Here is a 19599-nt window from a genome sequence, read left to right as displayed (position 1 = left end):
TCATTGTGCAAACGAATAATTTTATTGATTAAACAGTTACGGTGATAAATATATATATATGTATATAAGTATATTAATACGCTTATAAGCGAACTACAGCGATCGCTGGTTAATGTTTAGTTACGTGTGTGTCTGTGTATTCCATTGTTAAATATGATGAAATCTTCTGCCATGAAATTAACTAGAGCTTGATGTAGTGCTGGGCAACGCGGCGAGTACGTCGTCAATGAAGCTATCCGGTTGCTCGATCTGATTTAGCAAGCCTGTTGAAAGGAAAGATTATTAAAATCACAGAAAATAGATCGAAAAGAAAGACTAAACTCACCAGCCACATCGCAGAACTCGGCGAATGAGGTGCACGGCAAAAACTCATCGGTCAACGTTTGCAGGATGTTATCCGTCGACTTGAGCATCACCTCATCATTCTTGCGTATAAATTCAAATAGTGAAGCTGGCCAATCCTCCTCCTTGGGCGTGCTGACCGTCTTGAACAGCGAATTGTAGATCAAATCGACCAGTGACCACATCATAAGGAACGGCTTATAAACGCCATACTCCTTGGTCTGACGATCCGCCGGAGACAGCAGCGCCTTGCACAGCACCGAGGGGGAGACGTGACGCGCCTGTGCCACCGCCAGCAGACGCTTCAAATGCGCCAACTTATGCTTGTTCCACAGCTCGCGACTGTGCAGCGACAGCGATATGGTTAGCATGTACAGTGGTCCATCCACCTCGTAGCCACATTCGAGCCATTTGTCCGACGGCGCTGCCGTCAGATAGTTGAGCAGTGTTTTGCTATCCCGTGCGGCGGAGCGTGACGAGAGCAGCAAATAGACCGCATAGAAGAGCAGGTAGGGCACAAAGTGCATATTGGATTGTGGACCACCGCCGCCGGCATCATCGTGGAAGCTACGCTCCCAGGCGAAACGAACCAGCAACAGTTTCAGATCGTGCACACTGCTCGTATACGAGATGTCGCAGCGCTGAGTGCTCTCCTGCATGTAGCTGCTGTGTCGGGTCATGCAGCCGGAGAAGGCAGCCTCACCAACAGCGGGGCCCCAGAGGGGTAAGAGACCATTGCAACGGGTATTCGCGTTCTGCAGGCTGGCGCGTTCCCATTCGTCGCGACCACGCGTCAGGCGTATGGCGGATGTGTGACATTCGACGTGCACCACATTAAAGTGGGTGACGGTGGTGTAGCCAATCGTTTTGCGTGACTTCAACTCAAATTCCTCGACATTGCAGCGCTTGGTGAACGTATAGATGCCGAGCACCTTCTCCGGTTGGCAGGCGTAGCCCTCGCGGCAAATGAAACAGGTGAGGCCCGTCTCGTCGCGCAGTTTCTCGATCTTTTGCAGTATGGAGCCCTTGGCTGTCACTTGTCCCTTCTCGTTGGTGCGCATGCCCAGTGCGTCCAGTTGCTTCTCACGCGTCGCCATCGCCAGGCGTTTCTTTTCGGCGCGCGTAAAGTCGCGCACCTGCTGGACCCGAGATGCTGTCGCCGCATCTGTGCTGAGTGCCTCGAGCAGATTCTCGGCCAGACTGCCGACATGCTCATCGCTGGATACCTGCTCCAGCCTGTGTATAATCGGTATTATATCCTTGCTAATGGCCAGCTGGGTGGCCTCATGATAATTGGCCAAACCGGTGAGGAAGCGCAAAATGTACTTCAAGCTCGGTCGCGAAATGAACTCCTTCAGTTCATCGGAGTCGGTGCGGAGGAGTGTCGGTTTCACGCACGGCGCATGCTCCGTTATATAGGTAAGTGCGCGCTCCACAATGCCCAGGCTGACAATGTAATCCTTGAGTGTGCCACCAATGCAATTGTGCTCAATTTGATTGGTTAGCACACAGAACAGTTCCAACTTGAATTCCTCCTCGGTGGTGCGCTCATTGTCAAAGCGATCAAAGTCCAGGGTGTGCTGTAAAGCAGAGAGTAAACAATTAGTAAACAGAAGCAAAAGGATATTTTTGGCGCGGGTGGACTCACCTTAAAGTGTTCACAGAGCAGCGCCATTTTGACTTCGTTGCCGTAGACGAGCGCGGCAAGGACACGAATGAGATGACGCAGCACAGATGGATTGTTGCGCACATTGGGGCAATCGGTGCACGAGATCAGAGCGCTGACATATTCGGGACCACCGAAGGTCAACGAGAACTGCAAGAACGAGTCGAGGGTGTCGCTGGCCGCCTTCGAGAGTATGGTCTCCATAATCTCGAGCAGCTGCTCGGTGACGGCCGATTGTATGGAATCGTTCTCGGATTGCAGGCACATCTGCAGCACCTTGAGCAGCGTATTGATGGCGCCAATTTCGGGGCGGCAGAGCACTTCTTGGCAGCGACGCACCTTCACACAGATGAGGAACAGCTTGAGCAGCACTTGGATGAGTTCACGCTGTCGCGAGATGCGCTGCAGGCTGCCAATCCGTTCGAGCATCACACGCAGTCCATTGCAATCGGCCAGGACATTGGCCATGCGATACAGTTGCTCCGTATCGACCTGCTCCTGGCTCTTGTTGTTCAGCGTCTCCACAAACTCCTCGGTGGCATCGCCCAGCAAACCGCGCATGCGATACACAATGCGCATGGCATCTCGATCGCCACCTTCGGCTAGCCACACCTTCTTGTACACATCCTTGACGGGCAGATCCAGACTGATAATCTTATTGTTCACCAGCAGTTCCATGCCATTGTCATCCTCGAGCAGTGCAATCAGTTCACAGTCTGTGCAGATTTTGTTCTTCACATCGCGCATTAGGGGACCGAGTCCCACCTCGCTGGAGGGATACGGATTGCCGAGCATGCGACCCTGCAGGAAGTCCTCCTGCTGCGGATCCTTCTCCAGCGTCATATAGAACTCGCTCTCATCATGCTCCTCCGGATGAATGATGGAGTACAGGCGCTCAAATATGAAGACAGGTGTCTTAATGTCATTCATGCGCGTCTTCTCCACGGTATCGATGAGAATCTCCATAAAGGCACGCGTCTCCTCCTCGGTGCCGCTGGTCATCTCCTCGAGCATTTCGAGCAGCTTCTCCTGCGCATCATCGATGAGACGGGTGCGCTGCACGACCAGGCTACGCAACGCCAGATAGCTCTGCAGGACGGGTCCCAGGAGACGTGTCTTGTACGTGCGTCGTATGTTGGGGCACTCGAGGAATAGCCACAGCAATTCCACATATTGACGCAACGCATAGCCGAGCGATAGATCCGAGGACAATGAATGCTCCTCCATGCGATGAATTTTACCAATTTCCACAGCCAACAGTTGCGAGATCTCGCCGAGCACACCACGCAACACCAGATATTGCAGCCAAGGCGTCTCTGTGGCCACACTCCTGTAGAGGGTCAGGAACTCGGCACTCGCCTCACCCGCCTCGCCCACATGGCGCAGGAAGTCGGTGAGCATGTTGAGCGCTTGCTGCTTCCTTTCGCTGGTGCGGCACAGGCCACTGAGCAGCGAGCACGCCAATTGGCGTCCAAATCTCGAGTTGGCATTGAACAGCAAGGGCTGTATCCATTTGGCATTGAACACCAGCGGCTTAATCACCCTCTCCTTGTCCAACACCAGATGACGCCAGCGCAGACCATACTTCTCGGCCAAATATGTGGAGTGCACATCTCCACGCCGTCCACCCTTGGCGGGCACATCGCCAGATTGCTGTTGCTTGCCACTGCTGTTGCTGTTGCGTTGTTTGCCGCCATCCTGACGCTGATATTTATTGGTGGGCATGCGACTGCTCCAAGCGCTGTACTCGTGATTACGATCCGAGTTGAGCCAGGCGCGATAGTCGATGGTATTCCCCTCGACCAGCTTCACGCTGTACAATTCCGTCGGACCCAATGGCTGCTGCTGCTGCTGTTGCTGCTGCTGCTGCTGCGCTGATTGTGGTTGCGATTGTTGCTGCTGCTGCTGCGATTGCGACTGCTGCTGCTGTTGTAGATTGTTATTTTTGTTAGCTGGCAGTGCAGGACTCATGAGATTCTGCATGATGCGCAGACAAGGATGCAGCACCGATGTAACCGGACCACGTGGCAAACTGTAAAGAAAATTGAAGTTGAGAAGGGGATTAGAAGACAGCAGTCTTTCTTATAAGCCTATGTATTCTTTTAGCTTTTATTCTTATTATTCTTTACTTTAGACTGAAATACTAATATTTGTGCAATTCTCTTGGATATTTGCTGGGTCTTTCTACAGATTTTAAGGTTCAGATTTTCTTAAGTGAGCCCGAACTGCTTCTGTTTCCTTAATCATAAAATACATTTACTTTTTGTATTATTAATCTCTTTTTTCTGCACCTGTTGCAAACTTGTCTATAACTGATTAGTAATAGTTCTAATTTGTTGAACCACTTACCGACAATTGCTGATAAACAGTTCAAAGATGACCTTCAGCTTGAACTCCCAGCAGACATCATCCTGACCGAGCAACACTTCGAGCAGCATCATCTCCTGATGCACAGCCGCCTCCAGACTGATTAGGGGTATGGCGCCCATAAGCGCATTCTTGACACGGGTCGTCACCAGTTGCAGCAGATGCATGCAGGCCTCGGCATTGTCCTTGGTCAGGACCACCAGAAGATTGCGCACCTCCTCCTGGATTTGGGGTGTGCCACGTCGCAAATTGTGCTCGGCCAGCTCGCTGACCAGGCCCTGACTGTAGAGGCCAACGCGACAATCATAGTTATAGGCCATGGCACGCAACAGCGTCAGACACTGTTCGGTGGAGGCCAAGGCGCAGCCATAGCAACGATTTGTGGTCAGACTTGACTCAGCGCCCGAACCTGAGCTCGAAACTGCCGGCTGATCCTGCTGCTGACGATCGTAGGCAACCAGTTCACTGAAAATACAAATGAGAATAGTTACATATTTGATATATACTAATTAAACTTAAGAAACTCACCTGCGGCATGCCTTGACTTTTTGCACAATCTTGCTGAGTTCCTCGAAGCTGGTGCGCGATTCGACGCAGTACTTCTGGGCGAGCAGCTGGATGATCTTGTTCACCTGCGAGGTGCTGTGCACACTGCCCATATTATCCTCGACGAGGCGATCGCTGCTGCGATGCTCGGCCACCTTTTGGATGAGCAGCTCGAGCATTTGCTTATTAGTCAACAGCTGGCGGTAGATGCGATCGGCACGCTCCAGCGAGCTGTGTATCAGCTGGACAGTCTTGGCCCGATCCTCGGCAGACTCAATGGGATCGACGGCGCAACAAACTCGTGCATACATGCTAAAATCAAATTTGGCATATTTGCAGAAGCCGCACGAGTGGCACAGGAACGGATCCTTTTCGTCGTAGTTGATGGCCCGGCACTTGTGGCATTGGAACACATTCTCGCCACAATTGCCACAAACGCCCGGATATGCGGGCACCGCTGCACTGCAGCGTGGACACTGCAAATTCTCACTGCTGCCGCTGACCGTCTCGTAGAAGTCAGCGAACTCAATCATCAGATTGCATGCAGTAATCGGAAGCGGGAAGTCAATCTTCAGCTCAGTCTGTCCCGACTGCAGGGAGACGGTGCGTGCCTTATGCCACAGTGCCGGACGATTCTTCAGTTCGACAACTGCTTGCACGCTGCGATTGTTGTAGTAAACATTGATAGTGCGCACCATTTTGGAGCGCTTGAGATCCGCAATGCGTACGATTAGCTTGGAGATGGTGTGACACTGCACCAGCTTGTAGATCATTGTGGTTGTCGTATACTTTGAGTCGGACTTGACCGAGGGCAGCTTTATGTTTGCCATCGGCACCTCTGGATTGTTGCACACCAGACACGGTTCCGATTCCAGATAATAGCCATTAACCTGCAGATAGATATATATATATATATATATATGTGGTATTTGCATATTATTGTAAACCCAATTCACTTACCTGCAGTATGGACTCCAGTGTGGTATAGATGGGTGCATTGGGATGCTTGCAGAGTAGCTCGTTTTGCTGGCGCAGCACTTCAACGGCCCGCGAGACAAACTCGGGCAGACGATCGGTGGTGCTGCGCGTGCTCAGCGTTAGATAGCCGAGCAGATCAACAAATTGGGCGGTGCGACGACCATAGCTGGGCACCAGTGGCCACAGATTCCAGAAGATGCTCAACAGCTTCTCGCGTTGCCGTTCGTTGGCGTGCTCGAAGAGACCGGTCATGAATGAGTGCGCCTGCCAGCGCAGCTGACTGGCATTGTTCTCCAGCAGAAAGATGCGCACGAAGCGTATGATGAGCGCATCGCTCGCATACCGAAAGATCTGATGCACAAATGTGCTGCACTGTGCCGGATCAAATTTGGAGTAGTATGCGGTATCCGTATCCTCGCTCTTCTCGCGCTCGCTGCGCATTTTGCTGCTCGACGAGGCTTGCGGCAGTTGCTGCTGCTGCTGCTTGAGACCCCCCGAAATGGGCTGTGGCAAATTGCAAACAGCCGCCTGCAGCAGCTGTATAATGATGGGTGAGACACCATCGTCCAGCTGATAGCAGGCAATCTCCATTAGCATGGCCAACGCATCCTCGTGCACCACACAGAACTTTTGCCAATTGCCCGTGCGCATCTGGCTGATCTCCTGGCAGGTGCGCAGATGCTCAGTGAGCTCTACGAGCGCATCGTAGCTCAGCATTGGCGGATTTGAATTGTAAGGAGCGCCGCTCTAAACGTAATCACAATCATATTTATAATAATTAATAATCAATAAGAAGAGTTGGGTTGCTCATTGCTTACCTTGGTGCTGACAATGCTGCAGACACGCTTGACGACGCGGAAGTGTGCGTCCAGTGAATGCCCGTCACGATACATGCGGAACTTCTCCTTGCTGCCGCAGATGTACATGAGCAGCTTGCGCACCTGGCGCCGCAGCAGCGCATTCAGATTGAGCATCATGTACTCGCACAGGGTGAAGGTCATCGCCTCACAGAAGCCACTGTCATAGTTGTCCGGGTGAGCGCTGCTCAGCCGCAAAATCTGATACGGTAGACGCACAATGATCTCGGTGAGCAGGCCGTCATACGATTCAAAAATATCCGGATAGTTTTTCAAATAGTTATGCGGTATCAGTATCGATATATCCGGTTTAGGGCCATGCTTGATAGGTTTTAGGAGTTGATCTGCTGTTCCGTTGCCGGCCACATTGGATGGCTGGACGCCGCCAGTGCCGCCAGCAGCGTAGGGATCGCCAAGCACTTGCTTCCAGTGGACGAGCAGCATGTTGAGCGACTCCAATGCATAGACAAAGGCGCCACACTTGCTCAGCACATTCGCCGTGGTGCTGGCCACAAACGAGCTGTTGTCCTTGAACTGATGCGGTGGCGATGTGGTGCCAGTCTGCTTTGACTTGGTCTTGCCCATCATAACGCCAAACAGGGAGAGCAGTGCCAGGCGCACCTCATTGATGGGGCACTTGTTTTCCATCTGAAAAATATGTATATGATTAGAAATATGTAAAAATTGCAAGTGATCAGAAGATGAATTGCTGTTTACCCTGGCAGCTGCGCCACGTTGACCAATCTCCACATATTCGACTAGAGCGGCGAGCAGTTCTTGGAGCACTTCCTGATCCCGTTCATTGTTGCCATTTAGATCGGTGGTCAGCATTAGTATGACCTGAATCAGGGGTATAGCTTGCAAGCCGTTGCACAGATCAAATGTGTCCAGATGCGCAATGATGCTCTCCAGCACGGCAATTCTGCAAATGGTGACACAGACAGATTAGTTTGGATATATTGTGGGACTTTGTACTATTTCTTACCTCAGATCGTGCAGTTTGCTCAGCTTCTCATCCTCATTGATCTCAATGTCCTCGGTGCTGCTCATTGCGCTGAGCGCAGCGACACAGCTGCTGCTCGTGCCCGGCTGCTCCTGTTCCTGTTCCTGATCCTTGCTCTGACGGGGCGGTGAGGCATTTGCATGATCACCGAAATTGCTGCTGCGGGCGGAGGTGCCACCAATACTCTCGACACCGCTGCCACCGCTCTCGGAGCCACCGCTGCCCGCCTGTTCAGCGGGTGAAGTGCGCAGCGTTGAGCCATCTGTGGCCACATTGGATCCCTCATCATCATCGGAGCCGGTCGCATCGCCGCCACTTACAGCCGCATTATTAGCAGTGGCAGCTGCAGCCATACGTATACCCTGTAAATTGGCCAATCCTTGTTGCAGGGATTGCAGTGCATTTGCATCTCCGCTATGCTGCTGCAGACTGAGCGCAATGGCAATATCCATGATGGCCTCATCATCTGCATCCTCGGGCAGGCCGAGCAGCCGTGGAAAGCCGCCACCCATGAACGCTTCCAGATTCAGCAGTTGCTGCTGCGCCTGATTTACGCCTGCCTCCGCTTCGAGCAGTGCGTCAGCGCCACCGGCACCAACACCAACACCAGCGGCGGCTGCATCAACCGCTGCTGCAGCAGCCTCCTCAATAATATCGCTGGCGGCCTGTGAAGCAGCACCCTGGAGTGCACTCAAATTGCTCGTGTTGATGGCCGATGTGGATGGGGTGGGCGTGGAGCATGCGGGCGGTGTGGTCACGATGGCCACCTTGTGCCGCTTGATGCGCGGACTGAGCAGAAGGATGAGGGCCTCCTTGGCGCTATGACTAATCACGCTGGCGTCATGCTTGAGCAGCTCAATAAAGTACTTGGTCATGCGGCCCACTTGGCTGGCATCGGCCAAGGCAAAGCCATACATAATCTCCACCAGACAATGGACAATCGTTTCGGTCTGGCACAGGCCGCGACGCACAATGTTTGTGGGCTCATCCAACGCGGGCGTCACCTTGTGCAGCTCCAGCACCATGGCCATGAGCGCCGGCACAATATCATAATTGCATTCGGCACAAATCTTGGCCAGCGATTGTGGACGTGCATTGGCAATGCCACGCACAAGTAAAATGAGACGATAAAACGCTTCCGGATCGATGTCCTGCAGTGTGTCCAGCTGGGTGAGTTTCGGTTGCATCGCCTGCAATTCACCATGTACAAATTGCAGCAGAACGCTATCCTTGTAGCTATGATAGGCGCCACGACTGCCATACATTGTGGCCAGCACGTAACGTGCCTGCGTCTGCACGGGATTGGGTGTGGGCAGCAGGAGCAGAGCGCTGGCCGTCTTCACTGCCTTCTGGCGCATGGCAGCGGCGACAGCGCCACCATTGCCAAGTAAATTCAGTGCACAATCGAGCACCTCGAGCAGATGGGTGCACATGCGATCCAGCTGGGTAATGCTATTGAAACCCTCACCGAAATTCGCTGCACTTGCCGGGGAAACAGTTGCTGTGGCTGCATTGGCCACGTTTGCTGACGTGGGCAACTCCTCGCTGTCATCGGGCCAACCGACAAGCTCCTTCGACTTGCCATACACTTCGATGCAGTCGAGCAGCGTTACATTCTCCGGATCCTGTGATTTGGCAAAGCACACCTTGAGCAACTTATCCGACTGGAGCATCTCGTCACGGGTTAGGGGTATATCGAACCAGCGAGCACGTCGCACTGGCGTTGGAATTGTGCGTCCCAATATGCTAACGGATTGGGGAGCACGCTGCGTATCCTGTGTGCCGAGCAGCACGCGTATGCCAACCATGACGACATTCGGATCATTGTTGAGCACCTCCAGGGTGAAGCCATTGGCGCGTGTGCTCGCCACAAACATGCCCGTGGAAAAGAGACGTGTCTTCAGCTTTTGTTTATTATAGATCTGGAGCAGATCATTGCCACCGAATTCTACATCCGCCAGCACATTGCAATGCTCGAAGAAATCGATGGGAAACACTGGCAGACCATTGGATGTCAGTTGTTTTTGCAGTGCGGCCGCTTTGCGTGGCAGCTTGTTGGGCTTACTCAACGACTTGGGACTGACGGAGGCACTGCTGCCACTCTTCGCCAGCAATGTGGCCGAGTACAATTGATTGCCCAGCGGTTGAACGCGTGGCGATAGCCAGAAACTGGTGTGTTCCGGCTGGGCGGAGAATATACGCAAACTGCCATCCTCGCAGAGTAGCAGCAGCGTTGTCTTCTCGGTGCCGGCAACTGAATGCCGTATGCCCACCACGTCCATGATGCGTGACTTGGCCGACTGTGCCTTGATCTCCTGCATGAAAATCAATTCCGGTGTCAGCATCAATATTATGGGATTATTCGATGTCTGCATATTGGCATAGATTAGACCCGGATGGCCAGCGACTTCGGTCCATTGTACTAGTGGCTGGAGAGGTCCCTCCTTGGATTTGCTCACCGCCGAACTGGTGTCCAGATGATAAATGCCTTTCACACCCTGATTCACGTTGGTCAGCGACGAGAAGAAACTGCGACCCGATGCATAACTGTAGAACAGCAGCTGCAGTGCATGGGAGTAGTAAATGGAGACACCACCGCCGCCCACCTGACCATTCACATCCTTGATATGATGATGGCTCAGCTCGAGCGTATTCGTCACATAAAAGTCACCGTGTATCGCCAGACTTTGTTCGTCGAGCGTCTGATAATAGATATACCCACTACTGGCAAAGGTGAGCATATAATATGCATCCTCCTGATACATAAATGTGCAATCACGTATCTTTCCCACGGCCACCAGATAATAATATTTTGGACTATACGTGTCCACGGCGAGATCATAGATCTTCACGTAATCCGAGGTGACCAAGGCGAGCAACGTCTGCGAACCTGGGAGCCACACAGCCTTCTTGATGTAATTGCCATTGTCCAGCTGGGGAGTGACGACAATGTGTTCATTTGTGCTGCCACTGCTGGAGAAGGTCAGCACATGGCACTCCTTCAAGCCACAGACGGCCAAGCAATCCTCATTGCACGGATTCGCGGCCAGCGAGAGTACAGTGTATGCAATTGGCACCGAACTCAACTGGGTCAACGTCAGTTTGCGCTTGGAGGCATCCGCCTGTTTGAGCAGCGCCGACAGCTGCAGTATGGTCACCTTGCCCTTCTCATGGGACACGGCCAGCTGCTGGCGCCTGCCATGCGGCGATGACAGGCAACAGAAGGCGACGCGACGCACCACGCCCGACGAGATTAGATGCTTGATTGTCTGGCCTTGATCGCCCGAGTAGTTCATGCGCACATTCTCAAAGGCGCCCTCCTGGGAGCCAAGCGTGGCAAACATCAGCTGATCCGTCACCTGAAAGACAAACAATTTTTGTAGAGAATCGAACGTAACCAACAGCAAAATACTAATAAGTAATGCCAGCTAATAATAGGTAGCAAACAATAGGATTTTCTTGATTATCAATCTTGGAATAATGTGGTAATGGTAAATTAACTTTCAAGTTTGGTAAACTTAGCTCTTAAATTGGGGGACAACTAGACAAAGAGAGAACGTAGTAGGATAATGTATAAGCCGATCCTTAAATGAGCTTATCAGCAATCTAACTTCCAAGTTTGGTGACTCTATCTTTACAATTGTAGGAGATTTGTGGTTTTATCGATTTTGTTGCTTCCTAGTGGACACTTTGCACAACAGCAATACAAGCTTGTACCTTCGGTATCATAGTATAAAAAGTAATGCCAAAATACGCACCTCAAAGCTCTGATCCAGTTGATGCAGTCGCTCCAGCGCGACGGTGGCACGCTTGTGACATCCCACAATCGAGTAGAGGGTGCAGTTTTCGCGTATCGACGGCAACAACACATCGAAATACTCGAGAATGCAGCGAACGACGAGCTGCCATTGGTCTGCATGCTGCAGTGCCTCACGATGCGGCTCGAGCAGTTTGCCGAGCAACGCAATGCGTTCATTGCTCAGCGAATCCTTGCGCAGCTGTGTGTTTGGCGGCGACTGACGCTTCTTGCTGCCAGCGGCCAGCAGACTCATATGAGCCGAGACATAGCCGTCCCGTGAATCGCAACCGTTGGTGGGCAGACGGCGGCTCAGCGCTTGGCAGGAGCCATCCTCTTTGGCGCCGCAATCGCAAAAGAAATTGCCATACTTGGCATAGCTGACGTCGTGTCCCTTGTGACAGACGCGGGCGCAGACGGAACAAACGCCGACGGTGTTGATCATGTTGCAGGTGTGACAGTGATACCAATGCTGATTCATGAACTCCTTTTGGGTCTGCGAGAAGGTGCACAGCTTGTTGTTCAGCGTATCCTCATCGGAGTCATCGAGCAATGAGTCCTGCTCCTGCTGCTGCTCATCCTGCAGCTCATCGTACAGCTCGTCGATGTCCGACTGCAGCTCATCATCCCAGGGCGGCATATGTTGTCGACTGCCCCGATAACCGATGGCCTGCAGCAGCTCGCTGAGATACCGGAGCAGGGCGCTCACATTTTCGGCGTGTCGCAGCTGCTTGTACGGCAACTGCAGCTTGGCCAACTCCAGCCACAGCAGTGTTGTATTGAACAACGCCACGTGACCACGTGCCGGGGCCGCATCCGCCAGCGTTATCATTATCTGCAACACATCCGCAAAATCACAGCCATCCTGTGGCGGCGTTATCAGCGTCTGGCCCAGCTGCAACAGGGCCTGGAAGAGTGGCGGTGCCAGCTGTGCCGCTGCCGGCTGCTCACGCACCAGCGACTTGACAAAGCTGAGCAGCAAGGCGCCATTGCGTGGATGCGAACTGGCGCTGGGCTGATCGCAGGCCTGCGAAGAATCCTCCGATTGATTGTTGGCCTGATTGTTGCCCTGCCACAGACTCAAACATTTGGCGGCTGCATTCGTTGCATTGGCATTGCCAGCACCAGCGCCCGCACAATCATAATCAATATCCATGGCATCTAATTGATCCGATATACTCGGCATAGCAGAGACAGTGGCCATGTTCGTTGGTGTCTGTGCATTACTGCTGGAGCTGCTCGACGGCTGCATAATGCTGGTGAGCAGTTTGCACGAAGCTTCACAGCTACTATTATTTGTGGCAACCACATTCGGACCGTAGATAATGTGCGCCAGCCAAAGTTTTAAACGTGCCACATCCACGATGGCCAGCTCCGAAAAACAATCGACCAGCTCCTCATGCTGAAACTGTGCATCGGGCTGGGCAGATTGCTCGAACAGACGCTCCACAAATTGCAACATTTTGCGGGCATAGCTCAGCGGCAGCGTTGTCCCCGTAAACGAAAGCAACAACGTTGTTAAGCTGCCCGCACGTTGCTCCTTGAAGAATTGTCGCATCGCCTGCACAGCTGTTGGCACATCCAACATTTTAATCATTGTCTTGAGCACAGCAAACAGCATGGATTCATTGAAGAGAGCACGTTGCTCCTGATCGGGTGCAACAGCAACAGTAGCAATGCCAGTTGATGTTGTTGTTGTTGTGGTTTGTTTTAACTCTCCGGCAAAATCAATCAGCATGTGATAACAATGCTCAATCATGTGCTCAAAGAGCAGCTGCTTGTGGGCCTCGTTCGTCAAGCCGTGGAGTATTTCACGGAGGCACTGCTCACTCTGGCTCTGCAGATAATCGGTGCGCATGTCCATCATGGAGGCGATAAGCAGCGGCTTCAGCTGTAACTCCACATCCGATATGGATGTGCAGAACGGCAGCAATAGTTCCAGCAGATTTAATATGGATTTCAGGCAATGCTTCAGCGTGTGCAGCGTTGAATAGGTCGTTGATTTGGTCAATTCGGTGATGTGGGCATCGATGACGCTCAGCGTGTACGGCTCGACGGGATGTTGTTTCCCGTTGAAGGCATCATCGTTGACCAGCAGACATTTGGGCCACTCGTTCGCAATCAGCTGCTTATCCTCGTTGGGCAGCAGTTTGAGGAAAGCTGCATGCAACTCAACCATAATTGCCGGCTTATCGCTCACCACAGGCACAATCAGGTTGAGCGCCTGTTCCGGCGTCGAACTGGACAACTGCTTCAGCATCTGGGCGCGCACAATATTCGAGATGAGGCTGTATGAGTCCATGAGTTTGATCAGCAGCTCATTGCTAAGCTGTGTGCGCTCGAGCAACTCCCCCGGCGTCAATGTGCTGTCCTCCGATTGTTTGGTTTGCTGATCATCAATCGATTCGCTGGAGGAATACACCTCGGGATCTGTGGCTGCACTGGAGTTCTCACGCTCCCGACTCTCGGAAGTGATGCTGTCTGTGTCGCTCTCCTTACGCAGCAGCTTGTAGCCCTCCTTATCGGCCCAGGCCACGGCCTGCATGTGAGCAACCAGCGCATCGAATAGGATTAGATCGGACAGACGTGGATTTGGTGAAGCTAAAAACGAAATATTAATATACATATATAATATATATTTGTTAGACTTTGCCTACCTTTGTTCAGTTGCTTGTTGAACGCCTCGACGCCCAGCATTGTCTGCTTGAGACTGTAGCGCACATCGGCCGTACGATCGCCGACCTGAGCCCAGAGCGTCTCCGCGTATTGGGTGTACATGCCCTGCTTGATGAGACTATTAACAACCAGGTAATGCGAGCTGGCCAATGGACAGCGAATGCTCCACAGCAAAGAGTGCAGATTGGGTGCACGATCCACTTTCAAGGACTCCACATGTGATGTGGATGGCGGCAACCCAAGCAACAGCTTCCACGTAATGCTAAAACAATATTGCATGGCGCATAAATTGTGCAGATTGTCCTTGTCGCGGCACAGAGCCGACATATCCGTAATGGCCAATATATCGATGAGTGCATCCACTAGCAACGGATACTTGAGCTTGTCCGGCGTGCACAATATGAAATTCCATGCCAAACCATCCAATTTGAAATCCTGAGCCCATTGCGGCTTCATCGGATCCGCAGTGACCAGCGAATAGAAAGTGGGTCGAATGCCTGCAAAAACATAAAATATCATTAATATATATCTATACAATATACAGATATAATTACTTACTCGAGTTCAAGTCACCGACTGGGGAATTGCGAAACTTAAGCTCAATGTCCTGGCGACAGAAGCAGCCGAGTTTGGTGCGACTGTTCAATAGATCTGTGATCTTTTGCGTATCGGGCATGCTGCTGACACTGAACAGATTCCAGCGCACCTGATCGAGCAGCTCGGGCGGTGCATTATACAAATGCTTCATTAGATACTCCAGGAAGAGAAGGAGACGCGATAGCAGCATCATTTGGCTGTTGCGGACAGTGCGATCAGCACTGATGCCGCGACAGACATCGGCACAGCGAATGACACCGCCAGCCGTCAACAGCAGTATCGATTTTTTTTGCATCAGATTCAACGAGTGGAAGAGGAACAGCAGCAATTGGGCATGCTCAATGTTTAGATCCTCAAAGTCCGCGTCGCTGGCAGTCGATGATGAGCAGACGCCCTCGACGAGCGTATTGATGAGACGATGCCAAACGGACAGGCAGGCAGCCTCCTTTTCCTGGGTGGGCTTCAGCAACAGTATTTGGACGAGCACCGACAATGTGCTCGGGTAAACCTGCAGCGGCCAACTGTTCGTATCGGTTGACCAGGGGGAGATTGACAAATGCTGCAACAGATTCGATTGTAGCTGTTCCGAGAGCAACGATGTCGAGATCAAGTTGTGTATATAACGACCAGCAGCACCGGAGAAACGTATCATTGCCGATTGCCAATTGGAGCAGCTGCAATCACCGGAGCCACCACTAGAGGCGGAGCCGGCGTTGCCACCTTCCTGGCGCATCACGTCACGATCAAAATCCTTAATTATGTTGGCCATGAGCAGCATCTGCTGATCACTGACACCCGCTTTCACATAGCGCTGCATATACGCATGACGATTGGCCAAGAATTGATCGAGGAAACAAAATATATCCGCTGCCAAGTCCAAATATTCATGCGGTTCATCCAGTTTCGGGACAAGTGCCGATTTCTGATCGCCATTGCGCTCCTGGGTGCATGTGTTGGCATTATCATCGTGCGTTTCGGGGGAGAGGGTCTCCTTGAACCAGTGACCCAAATAGCTTTCACTGTCATCCTCCTCGGAATTGTCGGAGCAGGAGAGTGAATCATTGAAATAGGTTGTCGAATCCGAGTAACTAATCGGTTCGCATTCGGTGCGATCTTTGGTATTGGCACGTTTCAGAGTGCACGCCTTGCGATAGGCCACAGTTGCCAGGAACGTGAACAATTGATGCAGTGTCGCCGTATTCAGGACACGAACAATCCGCTGCAATGCACTATAATTCTCCAGTATATCAAATTGAGCCGGTTCGACGTCCAGGCAATTATTATTGCCACTTGTGCAGCTGTTGTTGCAGGCTGTTTCAATTTTTAGATCATCGATGAGCTCCGACAGCAGCTTAATGCTGTGATTAGCAATTGCTGCATTCAACTCCCCGAAGCCCTGTTGTACCTTGAAGAGATTAACACGCGCTATGGGTGTGCTGGGGGCGGCTGTTGCCTCATTTGCATTCGTCGTCGATGTTGTTGTTGCAGTTGACGTTGGCTTAGCAGTTGCTGCACTGCTGCCAGAGGCACCCATGGCACCCTGTATGCCACTGATGAGCAGCCAAGAGCCGTAGCACAAATGATTCTGATAGACATGCATACGTGCAGAGGCCTTAAACATATCCCCAATGCTCGTATAGATCTCCAACGCCTTATTCACAATAGTGCACGCTTGCTCCTCGAAATCATCATGATCTTTGCTGCTTGCTGGCACATTACTGTTGCCGCCGGTGATGCTGCCTGTGCCCTGACTAGTTGATGCCACACCTGACGGCTGCTGTTGTTGCTGCTTCTGCGAGCCACTGCTGACCTGGCACATGCTCAGCACACTGGCCGCTATGGAAGTCAGCACCGCATTGTATAGTGCCGAAATGCCGCACATCGATAGCTTCTCGATGCGACTCGGTGTCAAGGGTTGCAGGGCAATCAGTGAATGTGCCTGCCCCAAAATGGACAAATCGGTTAACATGTGTGCCATTGCCGATTTAACAGTGCTAGCCTCTACTTGAGTGAGTGGCAAATACAACGCCTTGCCACCCACAATTGTCTCCAGATATTTGGAGCGATAACGATTCAGTATGGGCAAACCAACGCCCACATCGAGCAGCGTATCGACGCCGTTCTGCTCCTGAAAGTACTCCACATTGGCCGCAAGCAGTTGCTCCTGTTGACGAGAGATTTATAATATGTAATAATCAATATAAATTGGTTTCGATGGATTTCACTTACGGTGCAATCACTAATCTCCTCGCTCAATGGCACCCATGTCATTTTGCCTGGCTCTAGGGGAGCCAGTAACTGTTGCAATATGACCGTTGATAGATCGGAACGCGAACGTTTTATCTCCGATTTGGGCGAGTCTTTGTCGGTGCCGACGCCACTGCTGCCGGCACTGCTGCTGCTGCTACTCAGGCTCTTACTGCTCGATTCGGGATGCTTGGCGCTCTTCAGCACCGCTGCAACGGTATTGTAATCGAATTGGGTGCAACCCGTACCATTGGCGACACTCTCGCGACCCTCGCACAACATTTTGAGTGCGACCAGCAGCCATTTGATGTCATACACTGAGACTTTCGGCAAACGGAATAGTATAAACCGTATGAGCACCGCACTCGCATCGTGCAATTGTGAAATTTGCGTCTGACAGACTAAAAGAAATACGAAAAGATAAAAAAAATATTGGGACAAAGCAAAATGTTTAAAAATAAAAGCAACACTCTCAATGAGTCACAAAAGGAAACCAAAAAAAAATGCATTATGCTAGCAAATTTATGTGGCTTTTGTTTCACTCTGAAAAAATCATTATGACACAAAGAAGTGGATGTGGCGGGGGAGGGGTGGGGTTGGTTACACTTACTTGACTTGATTTGCATGAGCTTATCGGCAGCCAGAGCCGCAAATGCAGTATAAAATTGTGTATAATTGCTTTCATCATCAAAAAATTCATGTTCACTGCAAAAAAAATCATTTTGGTAATATTTGTAGAAAAGTTTTAATCATTTTTAGATTTCGTCATGGGGTCGCCATATTTAATTTTGCAAGTCACCTTGCAGGCAAAATTTTCAACTGCGCCATTTGGCAAGAGAATGTGAATATTGCGGATATAAATGTTATGCACTCACCATCTGGTAATCGCTTTTAGTAAATTTGATATTTCATTTTTGTTTAAAGCACTTGTACGATTGGATAAAAGTGGTTTTACAACCGAGTTCCAATCCGTACCTCCGCTGTGCGCCGACATTTTTTTAACTCTGACGTCCCTTTTTCTTGTCTGCTTCTTCAACTTCGATTGCTTTTCGACTGTCAACGGTCCGCTTGCTTTGGTGCGTAATTTAGCGTGACTTTTGTTGTGGCGTTTTCTCTGTTTACGTATGGTGCACGTAAAATGGAAAGCGCTTAATAATTTAGTGTTGTGTGACGTACCATTCGTGCACAACTGTTAGTGTTGGTTAATTTATTTGTACAATTTCCACATATTTAATTACAAATATTGGCAAGATAAGAAATCACAATTCCTTAAAAAATATTATAAATGTTAAAATATATATTATTATAAATAGGCTATGCTTACTTTGTTATTTGAGGAAATTTGAGCACAGCTGTGTGCCGACACCTTCCATTATTTCATTAATAGAGCAACACTGTTTTTGCATCGCGTGTTTTGTTTAGTTCCTGGTTGCAACTAAGAGCTGATTTTTAATTAATTTTGTTAGATTGAATTAAAAAAATGCAATTTCATTTCAAAATTGCTGAACCCGATCCGAATGCATCGGCACTAACAACCACCCATAATCCACATAGCGCTCTACAGCCGCAACAACCGGCAATCCTCACCGAGCCCAAAGATGCACAGCATGAAATCAAATTACAGTAAGGAAACTTTAAATCCGCTGTGTAATTTGATAAATTGAGTTTTTTATGGTAGAAATATCGTTGCCACGTTTTCGGTGGACTGTGAACTGGATCTGAAGACGATCAATTCACGCACCCGCAATTCGGAATATACGCCAAAGCGTTTCCGGGGCGTCATCATGCGAATGCATTCGCCACGCTGCACGGCGCTCATCTTTCGCACCGGCAAAGTGATCTGCACCGGCGCCCGCAACGAAATCGAGGCGAACATGGGCTCTCGGAAGTTTGCACGCATCCTACAGAAACTGGGCTTTCCCGTCAAGTTCGTCGACTACAAACTACAAAATATTGTGGCCACTGTCGATCTGCGTTTCCCAATTCGGCTGGAGAACCTGAATCAGGTGCACGGCCAGTTCAGCTCATATGAGCCGGAAATGTTTCCCGGTTTGATTTATCGAATGGTGAAACCGCGTCTCGTCCTGCTCATCTTTGTGAATGGCAAAGTTGTGTTTACCGGTGCCAAATCGCGCAAGGACATCATGGACTGTTTAGAGGCCATTTCGCCCATATTGCTTAGCTTTCGCAAAACATAGAATTATATATATATATATATATGTATACACATGCATGTTATCTCTTTATTAGTTTTATGTACTATAGCATTATTCTTTGTGTAGCATTTATCGAACAATTTCACTGCGAAACAATAATATTTACCTATTTATACCACTTTTTTATAAAACCAATAAACAAATTGATTTTGAATTTGTTTTCATTTTATATACACAAAGAACAGTGTCACCCCACATTTAAACTCGCTTTTTTATAAACCGAATGGATTCTGAAATTGTTTTTTTATATATAAACAATAAACAGTGTTGCCCCATTTTAGTCAATGACGAAAATTGCATTTTAATTT

The 19599-nt window shown here is 50.4% G+C and overlaps 2 protein-coding genes across 2 annotated transcripts; one reads left to right on the top strand and one right to left on the bottom strand.

Moving 5' to 3' along the window:
• Nucleotides 1–18146, bottom strand: LOC6562499 (protein purity of essence). The gene is made up of 15 exons (XM_001989201.3): nucleotides 17951–18146; nucleotides 17686–17780; nucleotides 17058–17476; nucleotides 14790–16992; nucleotides 14213–14728; nucleotides 11518–14156; nucleotides 7742–11118; nucleotides 7474–7678; nucleotides 6718–7404; nucleotides 5882–6646; nucleotides 4904–5811; nucleotides 4358–4840; nucleotides 1991–4040; nucleotides 326–1922; nucleotides 1–263 (listed from the first exon to the last, which is right to left on the bottom strand). The coding sequence occupies exons 1-15, from the start codon at nucleotides 18067–18069 to the stop codon at nucleotides 178–180; spliced, it is 16149 nt and encodes a 5382-aa protein (XP_001989237.1). The 5' UTR covers nucleotides 18070–18146; the 3' UTR covers nucleotides 1–177.
• A 392-nt stretch (nucleotides 18147–18538) lies between these two features.
• Nucleotides 18539–19431, top strand: LOC6562500 (TBP-related factor). The gene is made up of 2 exons (XM_001989202.3): nucleotides 18539–18698; nucleotides 18754–19431. Exons 1-2 carry the CDS (start codon nucleotides 18556–18558, stop codon nucleotides 19271–19273), a joined length of 663 nt encoding a protein of 220 aa, XP_001989238.1. The 5' UTR covers nucleotides 18539–18555; the 3' UTR covers nucleotides 19274–19431.
• The last annotated feature ends 168 nt before the right edge of the window (nucleotides 19432–19599 follow it).

Source organism: Drosophila grimshawi, unplaced genomic scaffold (genome assembly GCF_018153295.1).
Source record: "Drosophila grimshawi isolate 15287-2541.00 unplaced genomic scaffold, ASM1815329v1 contig_1377, whole genome shotgun sequence".
NCBI classification, from domain to species: Eukaryota; Metazoa; Arthropoda; class Insecta; order Diptera; family Drosophilidae; genus Drosophila; species Drosophila grimshawi.
Note: the sequence above shows the minus strand (reverse complement) of the source record. Positions and strands in the feature narration are given on the sequence as shown.